Consider the following 16,811-nt stretch of genomic DNA (forward strand, 5'->3'; position numbering starts at 1 on the left):
TATATATATTTTTCCCTTATGTTTTTGTCAAGGACTTATCTTAATAATAATACATTTTACAAATAAATATTTAGTATAACTAGCCCTGGTGTCCCTTATAAAAATCATTCATTTTTCTTCTATTTTATTCTTTGACCATATAAACAGAACTTTCTTTTGTTGTTGTTGTTTAAATCACAAAATGGGTACTTGTTTTACATTTCAATAAAACAGAAAGAAATATGTGTGCACTGTGTAAACAAACCCAAATAGTTTTTTGCATAAGAATTTATGGATGAAATGAAAGATAATTGTTTTCAGTACGTCAATTAATCAAAGAAAGGTTGATAAAATTTATCTAATTTTATAAATTACATTTTTGTCGATAGAAAGGGGACTTTTGTTTTGTTCTCTTTTCCACTCAAGCACAAACCCGGAAGAAGGAAATGATGTCCGTCGTCGTCCACTAGCTCAAGTCAGTTTGAGGTCGAGTGGAAAGTAAGCAAACAAGTATTATTTCAAACAAACACATAGTTTGCAAGTAAGTAATAGTTTTGTTTTCGGTAGTTGTGTATACTTTGCCAAAGTCGCTTGAATAAATTAAGCTGTATCTCAGCCGTTTCACACTTTGCTATGAGAGCAGATGAGTCTGAACAGACAGTTAGCGGCTGCTGCTAGCAGACTGACAGTCTTACTGAGAATAGTTCTTGTGTTTTTACTTTACATACTTGCTCTTTAGGCCTGCAATTATTAGAATTTTAATAATTTATTAGTCTTGATTTTGCTTGTAAAACTGCATAAATAAAAGCGTGGGTTTGCACTGACAAACTTTAGTGTGCTTGTTTACTGTTTGTTTTTTTCCTTTTTCTGTCAGTCTTGTTTCTCCATGATGGACTTAATATTAATAAAGTGTTGTTCATCAGATAGTATGTTTATGTCATTATGATTTTCGTTGTCAACTAGGTTTCATTTCATGTTTATTAGTCAGTCGATTTATTCAAAGTAAATTTCCCCTTGCTGTCTGCAAACGCTTGTCTTCCAGACCTCAGCTGTGGAAGTTGAGTCAGATGACAAATATAGCGTTTGTTTGCATTTCCAAGCAGAGTAACGCAAATGCACGTTTCCAGCCGGTATTTAATGCTTGTTTTGGCCACCGCGCAACAAAGGGGCCAGTCAGACCTTACAGGCGTGGGATTTGTGGGAAGAGAAGGATTGAGTGTTAAAGGACTTTGGCTTGCAGTGTAAATGTTGTAGCTTATGTTAAATGCTGCCTTTCACTGAATACCTGCACAAGAAGCCCCTGGGAATCTGGTAATTGAAAGAATGGTTGTATTTGGGGGTCCGTGGTATCTGAAAAATTAAAAACCTCTCTCATAGATTAAACACAGGGAGGCATTGTATCTAACTATATCAGATTCAAAGCTCTGATTTGTGAAGTGTCAAAACAACCTGGATTATATTTGTATCCTTTTTGGAGTTATAAACATATCTAATTTTGTCCATTCTGATGCAACATGGTTCTCCTGCCCAGTTAACCATGGCGATGACAAGTCAGACGTCCTGCTCCTCGATGAGCAACCACACTAAGGAAAGGGTCACCATGGCCAAAGTGACGCTGGAGAATTTTTATAGCAACCTGATATCACAGCATGAGGAAAGGGAAATGAGGTGAGACCCAAAATGGCAAAATACTTTTTCTATGTTTTAATGATATTTTTAGGTATAGACTTTTCCATTTTTCCAGGAAGTAGCCAATGTAGGCTACTGGTTTAAATAAGTGAGAAATGTTTAGGATTTCTCAAATACTTTCTCTAATGTAGTTTTGAAACTTTTGCTAGTGAACAGGTTTAGCAAGTCTAAATGAACACATGCATGTAATTCTCCACATACTGTAGGTTTGAGTGAATATAGTGAGATGACTATCTGTCATTATCACCCAGTGTTTCTTTAAGAACCTCCCAAATTCCAGGGGCCCTTTATACGGTCTGTTCCGTTCCTCTTGAAATTATGTCAGACTAGATGACCACACCTTTCATTGGAGCGATGAAGCAATTCTGCCACTTGGTGCTAGTGTTTCATCACATGTCTAAAAGTTTTCCTTTATCTGTTACAGGCAGCAGAAATTGGAGAAGGTCATGGATCAAGAGGGACTAGGTGATGAAGAGGTGAGCGTTTCTGATTTTTTTTTTGTGAAAGTATTTTACTTGCTTGCATTTACAAGAATCTTGATCTAGATACTGGTGGTTTTGTTAAATATTAAAACACACAGAAGTTCAGAATGTAATTTCATGTGAACAGTCGATTTAATTTCTGCTTTTTCTGGTCCTGCAGAAGCGTCTCCGGCGGTCTGAGCATGCTAGGAAAGAGACTGAGTTTCTTCGTCTCAAACGAACACGGCTTGGATTAGAGGACTTTGAGTCACTCAAAGTGATTGGCCGAGGAGCTTTTGGAGAGGTATGAGATTCTTTCTGTTGAAGACCTCATGAATTAAAAAAAATTGTCTCTTTTAGCATACATATGTTAGCTGCGCGGCAGTTTGTGTATTGTATATACGCTACCATTGTTTTTTTTTTTTCAATATTAAAATGGAAAACGGTTGTTTTAAATTGTAACAATATTTTACAATATCACTGTTTTTACTGAATATAAATGCAGCCTTGGTGATCATAAAAGACTTTTTCATGTAAAAAAAAAAAAAAAAAAACTGGATGGTAGTGTATTTTGTGGGGGGTTTTTTTTCGCATTTAAAATCCTCTTTATTTCTCTAGGTGCGGCTAGTTCAGAAGAAGGACACAGGACACGTTTATGCCATGAAAATCTTGCGTAAGGCTGATATGCTTGAGAAAGAACAGGTGAGTCTTCACTGATGGAGTCACATATGTCCACACATGACATTTAAGGTTCTTTGTCTTGTTAACAGGTCTCTGTTTTGTGTTCAAGGTTGGTCATATTCGAGCAGAAAGGGACATCCTTGTAGAGGCAGACAGTCTGTGGGTGGTGAAGATGTTTTACAGCTTTCAGGATAAAATGAACCTCTACCTCATCATGGAGTTTCTGCCTGGAGGTGAGTGCAGGATGTCAGATCATTTCAAAGAAACCTTTACAATCAAAGAGTGGTAAAGCCACTCCAAAGGATGACTGATATATGCATGTGTGTGTTTTCCAAGGTGACATGATGACTCTACTGATGAAGAAAGACACTTTAACGGAGGAGGCCACACAGTTTTATATTGCTGAGACTGTGCTGGCTATTGACTCCATTCACCAGATGGGCTTCATCCACAGAGACATCAAACCAGACAATCTCTTGCTAGACTCAAGGGTAAAAAAATATATTAAACAGTTCAATTATCAAACTCAATTATCTTTAGCCAAATAAAGTGTTTTTGGAGTAGGACATTATTCTGATCAATTTAGGCATTTGTCACAATATTAAATTAAAACCCATAATAGTATCAGATAAATTTCACTTGGTACTACTGATACTGTATAAAGACTCATGTCATTACATAATTTTTTTAGTATTGACATGTGACCTCCCTATAGGTAACTCGGACGTGAACATGTGACACTCAATCTAATTGCCTAGCAGGGTCACATAGCTTTAATCTAATGAGCGATTCTCATTCGCAACATCATTTTGCTCTTTCAGGGCCATGTGAAGTTGTCTGATTTTGGCCTATGCACTGGTCTGAAGAAAGCTCACCGCACAGAATTCTACAGAAACTTTAATCACAGCCTTCCCAGCGACTTCAGTAAGACTTGTCACTGTCCATAACCCCTGTCTTCAAAGTCACATGATCATTCAGAAATCATTCTAATGTCCTGATTTTCTACTCAAGAAACTTTTCTTATTATTCTCAATGCTGAAAACAGTTGTGCTGCTTAATTTTTATGGAATCCATGATTCTTTTTTTTCTGGGTTCTTGAAAACAACTGCATTTATTTGAAATAGAAATTTTTGTAACATTATAAATGTCTTTTCAGCAGTTTAAATTTAATGCATACTTGCTTAATTAATTTCTTTAAAAAAAAATTACTGACCCAGAACATTTGAATGGTATTGTAGATGAATTAATGAAGGGGCTGCATGGCTGATTTTGTGGCAGTAACTTTGGATTAATTTTTTTCTTCAGCGATCCAGAACATGAACTCAAAGAGGAAAGCAGAAACTTGGAAACGAAACAGGAGACAGTTGGTAAGAGTTTCCTCTTGATACATAGATCCAGTGTTTCAGGAAGTTATTGTGAAATGACCGTGTTCTTAATATGGTAGTTTATGATTGTAGAAGTACCATAGAAGGGTTACGATGGACTCTTGTGTAATCCATTAGATGTTTTTTGTGTTGCATCAGAAGTAAAATAGTAGAAAAAATCTTTGTGTTTTTTCAGGCTTTCTCCACTGTTGGAACCCCCGACTACATCGCTCCAGAAGTTTTTATGCAAAATGGGTATAACAAGCTTTGTGATTGGTGGAGTTTGGGCGTCATTATGTATGAAATGCTGATAGGTGAGTTGATTTTTGGTTAATAAATAAAATAAGTGTTTATTTTTATATATGACTAAAGTGTTTGTGTGGGTGTTTTTCAGGTTACCCTCCATTTTGCTCTGAGACACCTCAGGAAACGTACAGGAAAGTGATGAACTGGCGGGAAACTTTGACATTTCCACCTGAGGTCCCAATTTCAGAAAAGGCCAAGGATATGATCCTCAGGTTTATCCTTCTCACTGCCTATCATTCTCCCACTCCTTTTTATAAGGCTTTATTTTCATCTTTTTTGCTGTGATTCTATACCATTATTTTGTACTCTATCTTAGCTGTAGCTCTTCTCTCAACCCAGTGCATTATGCTTTCATTAACCATGCTGCTAACCAACATGAGACATGGTTTATTTTAAGCAGTCTGTTTTTCTTCAGTGTTCACCTAATGTTTTGTTGTTTTCCGCCAGGTTCTGCTGTGAGAGTGAACACAGGATTGGAGCCACTGGAGTGGAGGAGATCAAAACTAACCCTTTCTTTGAGGGAGTGGACTATGACCATATCAGGTAAACTGTAATCACACACAGATTAAACTGGTATTGAGTAATGAAATCATCTTAATATTAATGTATAATGTCTTTTAAATAATAATTATTAATATTTGAAACCGTTATATGCTACATTGTCAAATGATCTCTCTTAATTTGTCACATGACCTTGTCACATTGCATGTTTAATTTAGCACGCAGTATACAGTTATCATTCAGGAAATGGTTTATATTTATTTAGCTTTTTAGTTATTTGTTTGTTTTTTCAAGTTTAATCCTCTTTTGTTCTAAAATGACTTTGGTCAAATAATCGGATAGGAATAAAACTGTAATTTTAGGGCTTGTATTACTGCTGGTTCATTCATCATGCTACAGTTGGTAGCTCAAGTAGAGCACATTGCTTTGTGGGATCCATTTTTCCATGCAGTGTGCTCTTTAAATCTGTATACTGCTTATTTAGGCAAATCTAGGTTATATGGCTATTCTATGCCTGACATTTACACACCAAACACGTTTATGCTATTATTCAAAAGTTTGGGGTCAGTAAGATTTTTTTTTTAAACTCTTCTCTCCAAGACTGCATTTATTTTAGTCTTCAGTGTCACATGATCTTTCAGAAATATGCTGATTTTCTGCTCAATTTTTTTCCCCCTAGGGAGAGACCAGCGGCTATTCCAATTGAGATCAAAAGCATTGACGACACCTCCAATTTTGACGAGTTTCCTGAATCAGACATCCTCCAGCCTTCAGGTTTGTTTTTAGTTAGTTGTAACGCTTTCTAAAATACACAACTTTTTTTGTGGCATTTATGTATTTAAAAAATATTATTCTCTATTTTAAAACTCCTTATTCTCACTCTTTCTCTAAAGTCGCTCCTGTGTCCAACCACACTGAGGCAGATCTGAAGAGTAAAGACTGGGTGTTCATCAACTACACCTACAAGCGCTTTGAGGGGCTGACCGCACGAGGAGGCATCCCATCGTACATGAAAACTGGGAAGAGATAGGACTTGATAACTTGCTGCACTCTTTCAGTGGTTGTTTTTCCATAAGGAGACGTTCGCCATTGCTCCTCCTCGCATCTGAAGGATCGTACATCATCCGTTTCTTGTGTTTTGACTCACCCATTTATGGATATGGACTCCATCTGCACTCAATCCATAGAAAGACACGTTCAAAGTTATATCTAAAGGCTTCTTTTCCTTTAACACTTTGAATGTGCTCATTTCATCCCTGAGCTTTTCCTTTTTTACTTCTTAAGGATCTAACATTTAAGGCAATCATCTTTTAGGTTGCAAGATTTTGTACATTTTGGAATGGAGATATTTTAGTACTCTGACACTGGTAAAAAAAAAAGACAAAAGGGCTTGAACGGAAGCTAGTTAAACCTCCTGCACCCATAATTGATTTTAATTGCATTAGCAGAGGTGGATCATCAATTAGCTATTTCCAAGAACTAGCGTTTGTGGTAGAAGCCCCGTCTCAGCATTTTTTGTGTTCACATCTGCTGTACACATCTGAAAACTTCCATTGTATTCAATAAGATGGATGTTTTGAAAATCCATATTTTTAAAGACTACTTTTCTCATCTGTTTTTTTTTTTTTGGTTGCGCTCACCATCCAAGATCTCAGCGACAATGGAAAACATGGGGCTTCTTGAGTCAGTCTGATCTGAATGTGAATCACACAAACCCCCCGTGCTGCAGATGTTGCCTTACATTTGGATCCTTCTTATATACCAGCAGAAACATCATGAATGCATTTGCCAATCAAACCAAATTGTTCATCAAGACACCAGGAAACTTTACCAGGTGATGTCAAAGACCAAGCAAACTCTAGCAAACAGACCAGCTTTTGTTTTTGATTTAATGGGTAGTTTTAGCCACTGACTGATTCAGAAGTTGCTTGGTGCTAATGCTGTTGTTTTTCTTAATAAAGGGGCTCATTGCTGAAGTTTAGGGAACAAAGCCACATTTTTTGCATCTTGAGGTGAATAACAACACTATTCAGGGATTTGAATTTGATCGAGTCTTCCATTTTAATAGGGGGATGAAATGTTCAATGCAAAATTTTTATATTACCAAAGAGGCGCCACATTTGATCGGCTTTATGGGCTTGACTCTTGATGTTGTTTGGTTGTGGATGCTTTGGCTTTCATACAGCATTAATTATACTTTCTTAAGCTGTTAACGGATAAACTTGTAGCAAAATAATAATTCCATAATGGTTCCAATCAGTCTGCATTATTGGAAGCTGCTTGTATCAGCATGTTGCTTGTGATGGCTGACTTTGTAAAAATCAAACAGAGGTGCAAGTATGATTTTCAGAAGTGTGTGAGAGTCCAGACAGCGAATGACCGAGTCATATTTCTACAATCAGGACCCAGATGTCTTCTTTCTGTGACCAAATTGAATGTATCTTGAGGATTAAAAGAGGCTTCTAGAAGTTGCATTCATTTAGGATTGGCTGCCCTGGAATGTTCTGAGATTCACCTAAATGCTTGAGTGAAAGCATTTAGGTGAAGACCAAGGTTTCGTATGTGGAATTGCTTGTTAGATCTCGAGCTGAGCAGCTGTTGAACACAATATACTGCTAGAGAAATATTATCTCAAATAACAGATTACTGTATGCCAGAATGCTACAAATAGAAGTAGCATGAAATCGTGTTTGAATGGTGTGTTTTTTTTATCCTTAGAGCAATATGTGACCGTCTTAGGTCTGGATGTGTATAATTATTATTATTTTAGTTTTTTTAATACGTAACAGTGGCTGGAGATTTTCATGCTGTCTGAGAGCCAGCCTGTTACATGTTTTTGTGTGCTGGACAAGTCAAAGAGCTATGAATGAGTTTGAGAATTTGTATTTTGATTTTCTTTGTGCTGCTTTGTTTATTGTTGAATGGGAATATGTGAGGGTGATTTTCATGGTTATCGCTTATGAATGATGGCTTGATGAAATTATACACTGTCTACAAGGAGCAGATCACAGGCTGGGCTGTTTTGTATCTCTTGTTGCTGTATCTCACATGCTGAAAATGATCATGAAACCAGCGTGTCATAATGATAGTGTCTGTTTTAAAATCTCACCTATTTTTCTGTAAGTTTCTTGCTTGCATCCTTGTCCTAATGTGAGGATATTCTCTTTGAATGAGAAAAAGGACTTTTTTTTTCCTTCTCAAAGATTAAGAATGCACCTTTTGCTAGTTGTAATGTCATGAATATTTAATTACATTTAGTTAAATACACACTGAATGACTTGTGTTGTTTGCTTGTAAGAGTTTGTAATTCTTTCTGCAACTTTTTTTTTCACCTAACCAGATATAGACTAGTCTTAATATTTTTTGGGTCTATATTTACTTCGAGCTAAGAAATAATTACACCAATGTGTATAAAGGAGTTTATTCACACTGGCACTAGTGCTCACAAACTCTCGGTGCAGGAGATGTCAGATTTTTTTCTGTTAATCCAGCACTCCTGCTTCTGAATGGTTTTGAACACAGTTCCAGTTTTCAATGATGTCACATTCTGCTGTGGGAGGTGGACGTGTGTCCTCTCTCTGCCTTAAGTTTGAGTTGTAGAGTGTTTGTGGATTTTTCCTGCGCTCACAGAGCACCTTTCACTGGTTTATTTGTTTGATAGAGAGTTTGTTTTTGAGGTGTGGGCACACTTTGACCTGTTAAACATCCTGAATAAAATACCAGTTCATTTAAATGAGTGTGAAGCTCTTCTGTTCCTCTTACATAGGAACATTTTGTTCCTTAAAACATATATTATAATTTTTTTTATTAATAATTTTAAAAAGTCCCCTCAACAATTGTTGTTTTTATTAAATAGCATACAGTTCTTGAATTGTATGTAATTAAGAAAAGCCACTATACTATCTTATATTTTATGTAGACCTATTTATTGTTTTTTTTTTTTTTTTTTTTTTTTTTTTTTTAAGGACATACTGTGTTTGAAATGTATTTTAATCTGAAAATCGTCATGGTTAATTATTTTTTGTCAACTGAACTATCAACCGCTGTTCTAATGTATGTGATTGTTTTAAAGTAGGGTAGCTGTAAGTACAAGTTAAAGGGACAGTTCACCCAAAAATGATAATTCGGTCATCATTTACTCACCCTCAAGATGTTCCAAACCTGTAGGAGTTTCTTCTGTTAAACAGAAGATAATTGAATAATGTTGGCAATCAAGTCAATGGCTACCATCAACTGTTTGGTTACCAATATTCTTCAAATTATCTTTTGTGTTTAACAGAAGAAAGAAACTCGTGTAGATTTAGAACAACTTTTGTGGGTGAGTAAGTGATGACAGTTTTGATTTTTGGGTGAACTATCCCTTTAAGGAATATTTTTAAGCATCATTTGCTGGCATCCAAATTAGGAACCTGTGACTATACTTGACCCATTGTTAATGAAGTGAACTGTTTGACCTTTTTAACACAAATGTGAATGTGAATTTTTTTCTAAACCGTTCATTAACAGCTCCGCTCTATAAATAGTACACAGATAGTTTGAACATGTTTTTCAATCCCACCCATTTGTGACTTGGTCAAACTCATTCTTAACACTTCTATTCATCAGTGACTTAGGAATATGGGCTATTAATTTGACTTTTTAATCTTTGAAACATTTTCAAACATTGTTCTTGGAAAGTTGAGCTGTTCTTCTTAGTGTTATCCGGTAAAAACCCCACAAGAGCAGAAGGATGAGTGCCGCCATTGCAGCAGATATGGACACGCTTATCAGCGTCATGTTTCGGACAATGCTGCTGGGATACGGGTTTCCTGTGGTCGTCATGTTAGGAAACAGGCTCTCTGGGTTTTCCCAGTGAATCAGACCTTTAGCAAAGTCTAAACTCACTACTTTGGGTGATAACACTTTCACCCCTTTATACATTCTCTTCACTCTCCGTTTGTCGGTGTCCAGTACGTCACAGCGGTATGTCCCAGAATCCTCTTCTCCGAGGGGGTCTAGCACCACCTTGTCCAGGCTCAGGGCTTCATACCGGCTGAATAACGAGTCATCAGATGTGATGATTCCACGGGCAAAGCGCCAAGACACCACAAATGCAAAGCGGCCCATGGCTTCCATCACTTCCTCTAAGCAGTCAAGCACCAGATGCTGACCCGCAGTTGCCGTTTGGGTCTTTAGTCCACACTGCCAGGTGTCTAGGCAGCGGATGGTCCTCATCTTGCAGGAAGTGCTGGAGATGTTTCTGTTTCCCCCAGTAGGGCAGAGCTCTTGAGTGCGGAGGCCAAGCCCGCAGGTGGCACTGCAGGGAAAGCTGCGGGTGAGGACCCAGGTGCTGATCTTCTCCAGTTCTTGCAGTTCGGCTTTGGTTAAATTGGTACACCTGCTTGGGGAGTGCAGGAACATCCAGTGCAACAACACCAGCCAAAGTGCTGAATGAGCCATTGTGATTTTTGACACTGAAGAGGAGCAGTGATCAGTGAAGCAGTGAAGTGAAGCTGCCAAAAAATATTCAGAATGAGAATCTTTAAGCCCATATATTAATATTAATATTAATGAATATATATATATATATATATTTATACAGATGCATATAAAAAAAATTTAATATCATGAAAAAGTGTAACATTTTGTGTAACATTTAAAAAAGTGAAACTTTCATATATTCTAGATTCATTACATGTAAAGTAAAACATTTCAAAAGTTTTTTGTTTTAATTTTGATGATTAGAGCTTACAGCTCATGAAAGTCAAAAATACAGTATCTCAAAATATTATAATATTTATATTTGAGTTTCATTAAAGCTGCAGTCCGTAACTTTTTTTGGTTAAAATTGATCCAAAATGATCCAAAATCAATATTTGTTGCCCATGATATCACAGTGCTTGATTGGCCAGCCAACTCGCCTGACCTGAACCCCATATGGAATCTTTGGGATCAGAGGCGGCATGCCCATTTTTGAGCCTAGTGGATTTTGAATGCAACTTCCAAAAGACAAAAAAATAGCCAAATAATATTTTCTATATTTGATACAATCACACCAGCGTGATTAAATCGTTCAGCGCGTCATATCATCAGCTGCTAAATTCAAATCTGCATTGGCTGAGCCAGAGACAGACGAGTTTTTACAGCACTGCGCATTATAACCAATCACACACGATGCTGTTGAGCTTATGAATATAATGGCAGATCAGAGGTGTTCAGATGCGTTATAGCTGAAATGCCGCTGTTTTCTTCTCGCTCGCTGACTGAACACTGGAGAATTCTCTCCTTAGAAACAATAAAGTGCAGATATGTGTATGAATCTGTAAGTTATATATTCATTTCACAGTGTAAACAGCTTCAGTGATTTTAATGGGAGTTTTTGAGAGTGCTTGATTCCTAGACTGTCAGTGAAAATGTTATTTGATAATGTAAATGTTCTTTGCTCTTCTGCACAATGAAAGTGTTATGATAAGTAGCCTAACCTAACTTACAATGTTTTATTCATATTAACTTTCAATGTTAAATTCACATTAAATATAAAGTCAGTTGTATTAAAACTATGTTATGGCATGACGACAATATCTGTTACTTAAGTAAACAGACAGGTTGTTATGCATAGTTAATAGATTACGTTATTAGGTTACTTTGACCATCGCCCACTATAGATCAACTAACAATCTATAAAGGTGAGAATCAAGATATATAGTTAATACGTTTGGGAATGTTTCAAATAAAATGGGAAAAAAAATTAAATAAAACATAAGTGAATAATTATTTAAAATAATTTAAATTTTGCTGATACGGCATACTTTTGAATACAAATGTACATTGCAAACTGGCATGTTACACTTAGGACTATGGGAGGAAAAATATGTATTTGATATTTTCGCTTATCATTTAAAAACAAGAATATGTGGGTCTTACCTTAGTTGCTGTGTTCAAAAAATATGAGAAGGTAAAGATAAAAAAAGGTAAAGATAAAAAGATAACCCTGAAACTTGTAAGATTCGATTCTGTATTCTCTTTATCACGTCATATTCATATGAACGTCTGTTCAACAGTTGCGTCTATCACGTGTGCTTGAATTGAGGCGGGAAAGCACGTGCTTAAAAGATAATTATGCTTTAACTGTCGACTCTGTTTATTTGTTTAAAATATTTAATATATTTTATTTGTTTAATATTTATTCGTGTTTTTATTTACGTTTGTGTTCGATCTTGCCACAAGAGGGCGCTCAAGTCTCACAGAACGAATGCAGTGTGATTAAATGGTTTGGGTTGCTGTAGTTGTAATCAAATAAGTAATCTTTGTGTCACCTATATTCATTTATGTTACTGGTAAAACACAAGTTTTTAAGTTATGTCAAAGCATGCAGTGGCATGCAAGTCTATTAGACTACTTATGTACAGTTAGTGTGGGCAGAACTCAAGCCAAGTAAAGCAGAACCAGAGGTTATTACACCTCTCAAATGTCAGACAGCTATGAAATGCCTGGGGCTGAAAGACTCCTGCGGGGTAATAGTGATTCAAACCAGGCCAACGAGTCATTCTTACCCTTTACATTTTTGCCCATTCATTTGGTGGAGTCTGGTGGTTTGGTGGCCATATAAGTTGAGTGAGAGAGATAGAGAGATAGAGAACTTAGTCTTTTGTGATGGGTAAACAGGATGTGGACAGGCCCCAATGGCTGTTTGACATGCTGAGGAAGCATCACCTCAAGGGCACAGACAGTACGAACAAAGACTTGACAGACCAAACAAGCATTGTTTGCAGAATGAACATAATTGTTTGCGGTTGAACATAAGTTCAACCGCGAAGAAAATTCTGTCATCATTTACTCACCCTCATGTCCTTCCAAACCTGTATGACTTTCTTTGTTCTGTGAATCACAAAAGAACACATATATATTTTTATAAATTCTAGTAACCAAAATTCTGGTTTTGGTGACCTTTGACTTCCATTGTGTTAAATTCTAGTTAACTAGTTAAACTAATTGAACTAGTTAAATTCAGGCCTTTAAGCCTGTAAATATTTTTAGGCCTGTAACCATTCATGAAAATCAATTTCTAATGGCTTTAATGATTGAATTAAACATATATGAGTGTTTATGTTTACTTCTGTGGACATAAAAAAAAAAAGAAGTTCATTTGCAAAAACAGATAACTTTAAATAATATTTTTTTTTCATTGTGCATTTCAATTAATCTCAATCAAACTGCAGTTGGGTTATTTTGATTAGGTTAAAAAATGACAAAAAATACAGCTAACACAATAAAAACATTATAACATGATAAAAAAAACTTTAAATTAAAAAAAATTGTTATCTGTTTTTGCAAATAAACTTCAAATATCAAGGTTATTTTCACATGATTTTTGCTTACAGAAGTGTTTTGAGCTGTGTCCAAAATAAAAAGCACATTTTATATAGTACGATGAATGCGCGTAGTATGTAATACAGATGTAGGCAACTACATTTGTCTTGTTGACATTGTCATGTGGCCTGCAGTTCCAGCGTTGTTACTCAGCCATTCAAACTCCTCTTCCATTGCCTCATGGGATAGTAAAGGATACACTCTTTAGAATCTCGAAGTATTGCAGATACTTTCTGTCTACAGTTTCATGAATATTGTAAATTCGGACACACCGCTCCTTTTAAATACTCTTTTTCACCTTCTATATAGTGGGGAAGTATGCATATTTGGAGGCAGCCTTTATTAACATCACTGGCTCATATCTCAATAGGCTACAAATAGATTTAGATTTAGATATACTGACACCTATTGGCTTGCATGCATGCAAGTTTATGTACCACTAACTGCTGTGGTTTTACACCGAAACTGTTTGTTTGTGTCATACTATAAAAATTGGATCAATTCCTATTACTTTTTTATTAATTATTGGTGTTTTGTGATGGTACATGGCAGGTCATTTGATATTAACATTGCGGCGCCCTTGAAGGGGCGACCCTCTCCATGTAAAAAATTGACTGCTTTTCAAGAGAATATGACTCATCTCATGTTAGTGGACATCATTTTAATGATAAAAATACTCATTTTTATTTTTTCTTAAAAGATGAAACAAACAAACAAATTAATTAATAAAAATGCTGAATGCATCAGACTTGATGCCAGAGATCAAAAGAAACTATCTTCTCGTAACACACATCTAAAAATAGCAAGGGATCAGTTCATCAGTTCAGTAAACTGAAGACGTGATTGTTCAAGCGGTGCAACTTGCAGACGGTCCCTCAGAGTCAGACTCGCTTCTCCCTCTACAGCTCCCACAACGGTCTCACTTTTCATGTAGTCCACACTGAGCTCTCGTGGAGTCGCTACTTCGGCTTTTACTGCACGGTTTTGTCAGTGATTTGGTCAGTGACGTGCACTCCCATTTTTCACATCATTTCGCTTCTCTGGTCACTTTCCTTATTTATGCTGCAGGCAGTCGGTGGGCTACTCCTCTAGTTTACCTTTTAAACGGAAAGTGTTCTAATTAGATGCAAATTGCTTTGCGGTTGATTTCGATGTTGCGTGTTGCTACTTTTACAGAAGTTTCTTTAGTTTCAATATAACATTTTCCCCTGCAGCATCCTGGCGCGAGGTTGCGTGCAGCGCGCGACGGATTAAATGGATTAATTATCACATCTTAACATCAGTTTTCACACAACTGGCGTGTACTCTTGTTTGTTTGGAGACTTCTCCCGCTAAGGGTTTTTAAAAATGAGCGAAATAAACACCGAGGAGGACAGTCAACAAGAAAATGGGGACCTCAGCAGCAAGGAGTCGGACCGTCAGCTTCGCCTGAGACTGTGCGTTTTAAACGAGATATTGAACACTGAACGGGATTACGTGAGAAATTTGGCATTTCTGCAGTCGGTAAGTAGACTGGGTTCAAACACTCTTGAGTGTTGCAGTTTGAGCACCAATGTGGCTGGTTACATGTTGCAGTCGCCCGGTTATTGTTACAGTCTCATAAACTGGAGATAACGGGCACTGGTGAAGCTGTCAAGCTGTGTTTTTGTCACTGTGCTGGCGTCAAGAAAGAGGAAGAGGGAGAAAATGTGAAACAGACAGCGTTTCTAAAACAAATAGTGTTGTCGAGGGTTTTTTTGTGTGACATTTTATAAATAACAAAACATGAAACAAGGGACTGTTTTGTAGAGGGACTTCTTGGGTTTTTTTTTTAGTAATGATGCTTTAAAAGGACTTGAATATTGTTCCTCCAAGTGGGTGCTTTAACTCAACCTTTTTTGCTTCATGGACCCCTACAGCCCAAACAATAAGGCTCAAGTATCAATTCCATCATTTATTTTATTAAACACACACAAAAATGACTGGGTAAAACATGATTGTTATTCTGTTATGAAATATATTTTGTTTTCTTTTAAAAATGTATCTAAACTGTTTTCATTGTCATATTGGTTTAAACCAGTTTAAAACCATCGATCCAATTTTAAATCAAAAGTTCTCCTTTAAACTTTCTTACACACTACTGATTAAGAATAACTTTTTAACTGACTCAGTTTCTTAATTGTGGTACTTTTCTGTTCTCCGTCTGTTGATGTGAACCCTTTCAAACCGAGAAACAAGAGTCTGTCACTTTTACTGCTTTTTTAGTCATTCAAACAAGCTCTAACCTATATTAGAGTATATTTCCTGGTCATGTGCCATTTCCTTTTATAAGCTCTGTCTCATAAAATCAGCAGTGACTCATGTGAGAAGTGGGATTTACATGGTCTTCAGGGCAATCTAGTAAATCCCCTGTAACTTTCAGAACACTTGTTTTTTTGTCTTTTGATAAAACCGGGTTGTGCTCATCAGCATACAATCCTGCTCAGCCCAGAGCATGTGTCCTATATAACAACCTTCCTGGAGCATCACTGACCCTCCACAGTATTTCAATGCACTGATAAAGTATCTTAGCAAGTAAAAAATAAACAGAAAATGTTTGAAGTCTCCAGATAGTAATTGGGCATACTTGACATGTGTTTTCTTGCTCTGATTAGCATCAGATCAAGACATAGCATGCCTGGCTTTAAGAACATACAATCGCGAGCCCATTCATATTCAAACCTTACCACATATTTCAGTGTTTTAGGACTTTAATAAACCCTGTTATTCAGTTTTTCATGCATTCTCAAATGCATTTCTCACATTCCACACCAGCGCATTTGTCCCAGTCCAAAACCTCTTGATCCTGGGATAAATTTAACAGGATCAAAGCAACTGGGGAGGTTTTACAAGCATGCCAATGAAGGGGTTAGCAGCCTTACAGTTATTAAACCAGTTTTATAACAATCCCTCATAATCATATTGGCCTGTTAAGCTTCTGGAGTACTTTGGCTTTGTGAAGAAGCTGCCAGTTGATGACGTCGAGCCGACTGTGGCAGTTTAAGATTTAGGAAAGACACTGTTTCTGGTTTTCTGTGAGAGGATGGGATCACTTGTCCTAGTTATTGTTCTTTCTCTGCATATGGGAAGAATCATAGGTCCCTCTCATCTGCTGAGTCTCAGAGGGATTCATCTCCCTAAGCGGTGCGTCTGATGTTATCTGATCTGGAAGCATTAAGTGAAGCGCGACCAATCAAATTAGTCCCTGCAGATGCACCTGACGGCCTCTCGTCAAGATGTGTTGACGCAGGTGAAGCGAAGCGGACGGTGGTGCATCAGGTGAAAGGGCGAGTACACCGCTTCGTCTTTCAGCATCTGTGTCTTTTCAAGGGCCTCGGTGTGAAAAACAAGGCCATGCTTGAGATCGATATCAAAGACGTCTGCCTTTCAACTCATGGCTTACACTCTAGGTGGTCTTTATGCTCTTTTGTCAGCACGCACAGTCATGCCAAACATCACTGGC

At 37.0% G+C, this 16,811-nt stretch overlaps 3 protein-coding genes across 4 annotated transcripts in view; 2 read left to right on the forward strand and 1 right to left on the reverse strand.

Moving 5' to 3' along the window:
• Positions 1 to 403: 403 nt before the first annotated feature.
• LOC306849158 (serine/threonine-protein kinase 38) lies at positions 404 to 6,437 on the forward strand. Of its 2 annotated transcripts, none has more exons than XM_079384009.1 (14): positions 404 to 477; positions 1,511 to 1,647; positions 2,093 to 2,144; positions 2,311 to 2,433; positions 2,748 to 2,831; positions 2,920 to 3,043; positions 3,147 to 3,301; positions 3,632 to 3,734; positions 4,116 to 4,177; positions 4,371 to 4,488; positions 4,569 to 4,692; positions 4,928 to 5,023; positions 5,661 to 5,755; positions 5,875 to 6,437. In XM_079384009.1, the coding sequence occupies exons 2-14, from the start codon at positions 1,517 to 1,519 to the stop codon at positions 6,009 to 6,011; spliced, it is 1,404 nt and encodes a 467-aa protein (XP_079240135.1). In that variant the 5' UTR covers positions 404 to 477; positions 1,511 to 1,516; the 3' UTR covers positions 6,012 to 6,437. The 2 variants fall into 2 exon arrangements, with proteins under 2 accessions (XP_079240135.1, XP_079240134.1); XM_079384008.1 differs by having other exon boundaries at positions 414 to 520.
• A 3,171-nt stretch (positions 6,438 to 9,608) lies between these two features.
• LOC306848905 (transmembrane protein 81-like) lies at positions 9,609 to 11,979 on the reverse strand. Its single transcript, XM_079383700.1, has 2 exons — positions 11,885 to 11,979; positions 9,609 to 10,473 (listed from the first exon to the last, which is right to left on the reverse strand). Exon 2 carries the CDS (start codon positions 10,418 to 10,420, stop codon positions 9,638 to 9,640), a length of 783 nt encoding a protein of 260 aa, XP_079239826.1. The 5' UTR covers positions 10,421 to 10,473; positions 11,885 to 11,979; the 3' UTR covers positions 9,609 to 9,637.
• A 2,272-nt stretch (positions 11,980 to 14,251) lies between these two features.
• Positions 14,252 to 16,811, forward strand: part of LOC306849473 (phosphatidylinositol 3,4,5-trisphosphate-dependent Rac exchanger 1 protein-like) — a 73,094-nt gene continuing 70,534 nt past the window's right edge. Inside the window, exon 1 of the mRNA XM_079384518.1 lies at positions 14,252 to 14,833. Coding sequence (XP_079240644.1) covers positions 14,678 to 14,833 — 156 coding nt within the window. The 5' untranslated portion in view covers positions 14,252 to 14,677. The remainder of the gene's footprint in view (positions 14,834 to 16,811) is intronic.

Source organism: Barbus barbus (genome assembly GCF_936440315.1).
Source record: "Barbus barbus genome assembly, chromosome: 29".
Taxonomy (NCBI): domain Eukaryota; kingdom Metazoa; phylum Chordata; class Actinopteri; order Cypriniformes; family Cyprinidae; genus Barbus; species Barbus barbus.

What these genes read in the sequence shown, in the direction of transcription:
- LOC306849158 (XM_079384009.1), top strand. Translation starts at nt 1,517, where the DNA reads ATGGCGATGACAAGTCAGACGTCCTGCTCCTCGATGAGCAACCACACT. An exon ending in AACGAAACAGGAGACAGTTG is followed by an intron (nt 4,178 to 4,370) that starts GTAAGAGTTTCC and finishes GTGTTTTTTCAG; the next exon opens with GCTTTCTCCACTGTTGGAAC. An exon ending in TATGTATGAAATGCTGATAG is followed by an intron (nt 4,489 to 4,568) that starts GTGAGTTGATTT and finishes GGTGTTTTTCAG; the next exon opens with GTTACCCTCCATTTTGCTCT.
- LOC306848905 (XM_079383700.1), bottom strand. Translation starts at nt 10,420, where the DNA reads ATGGCTCATTCAGCACTTTGGCTGGTGTTGTTGCACTGGATGTTCCTG.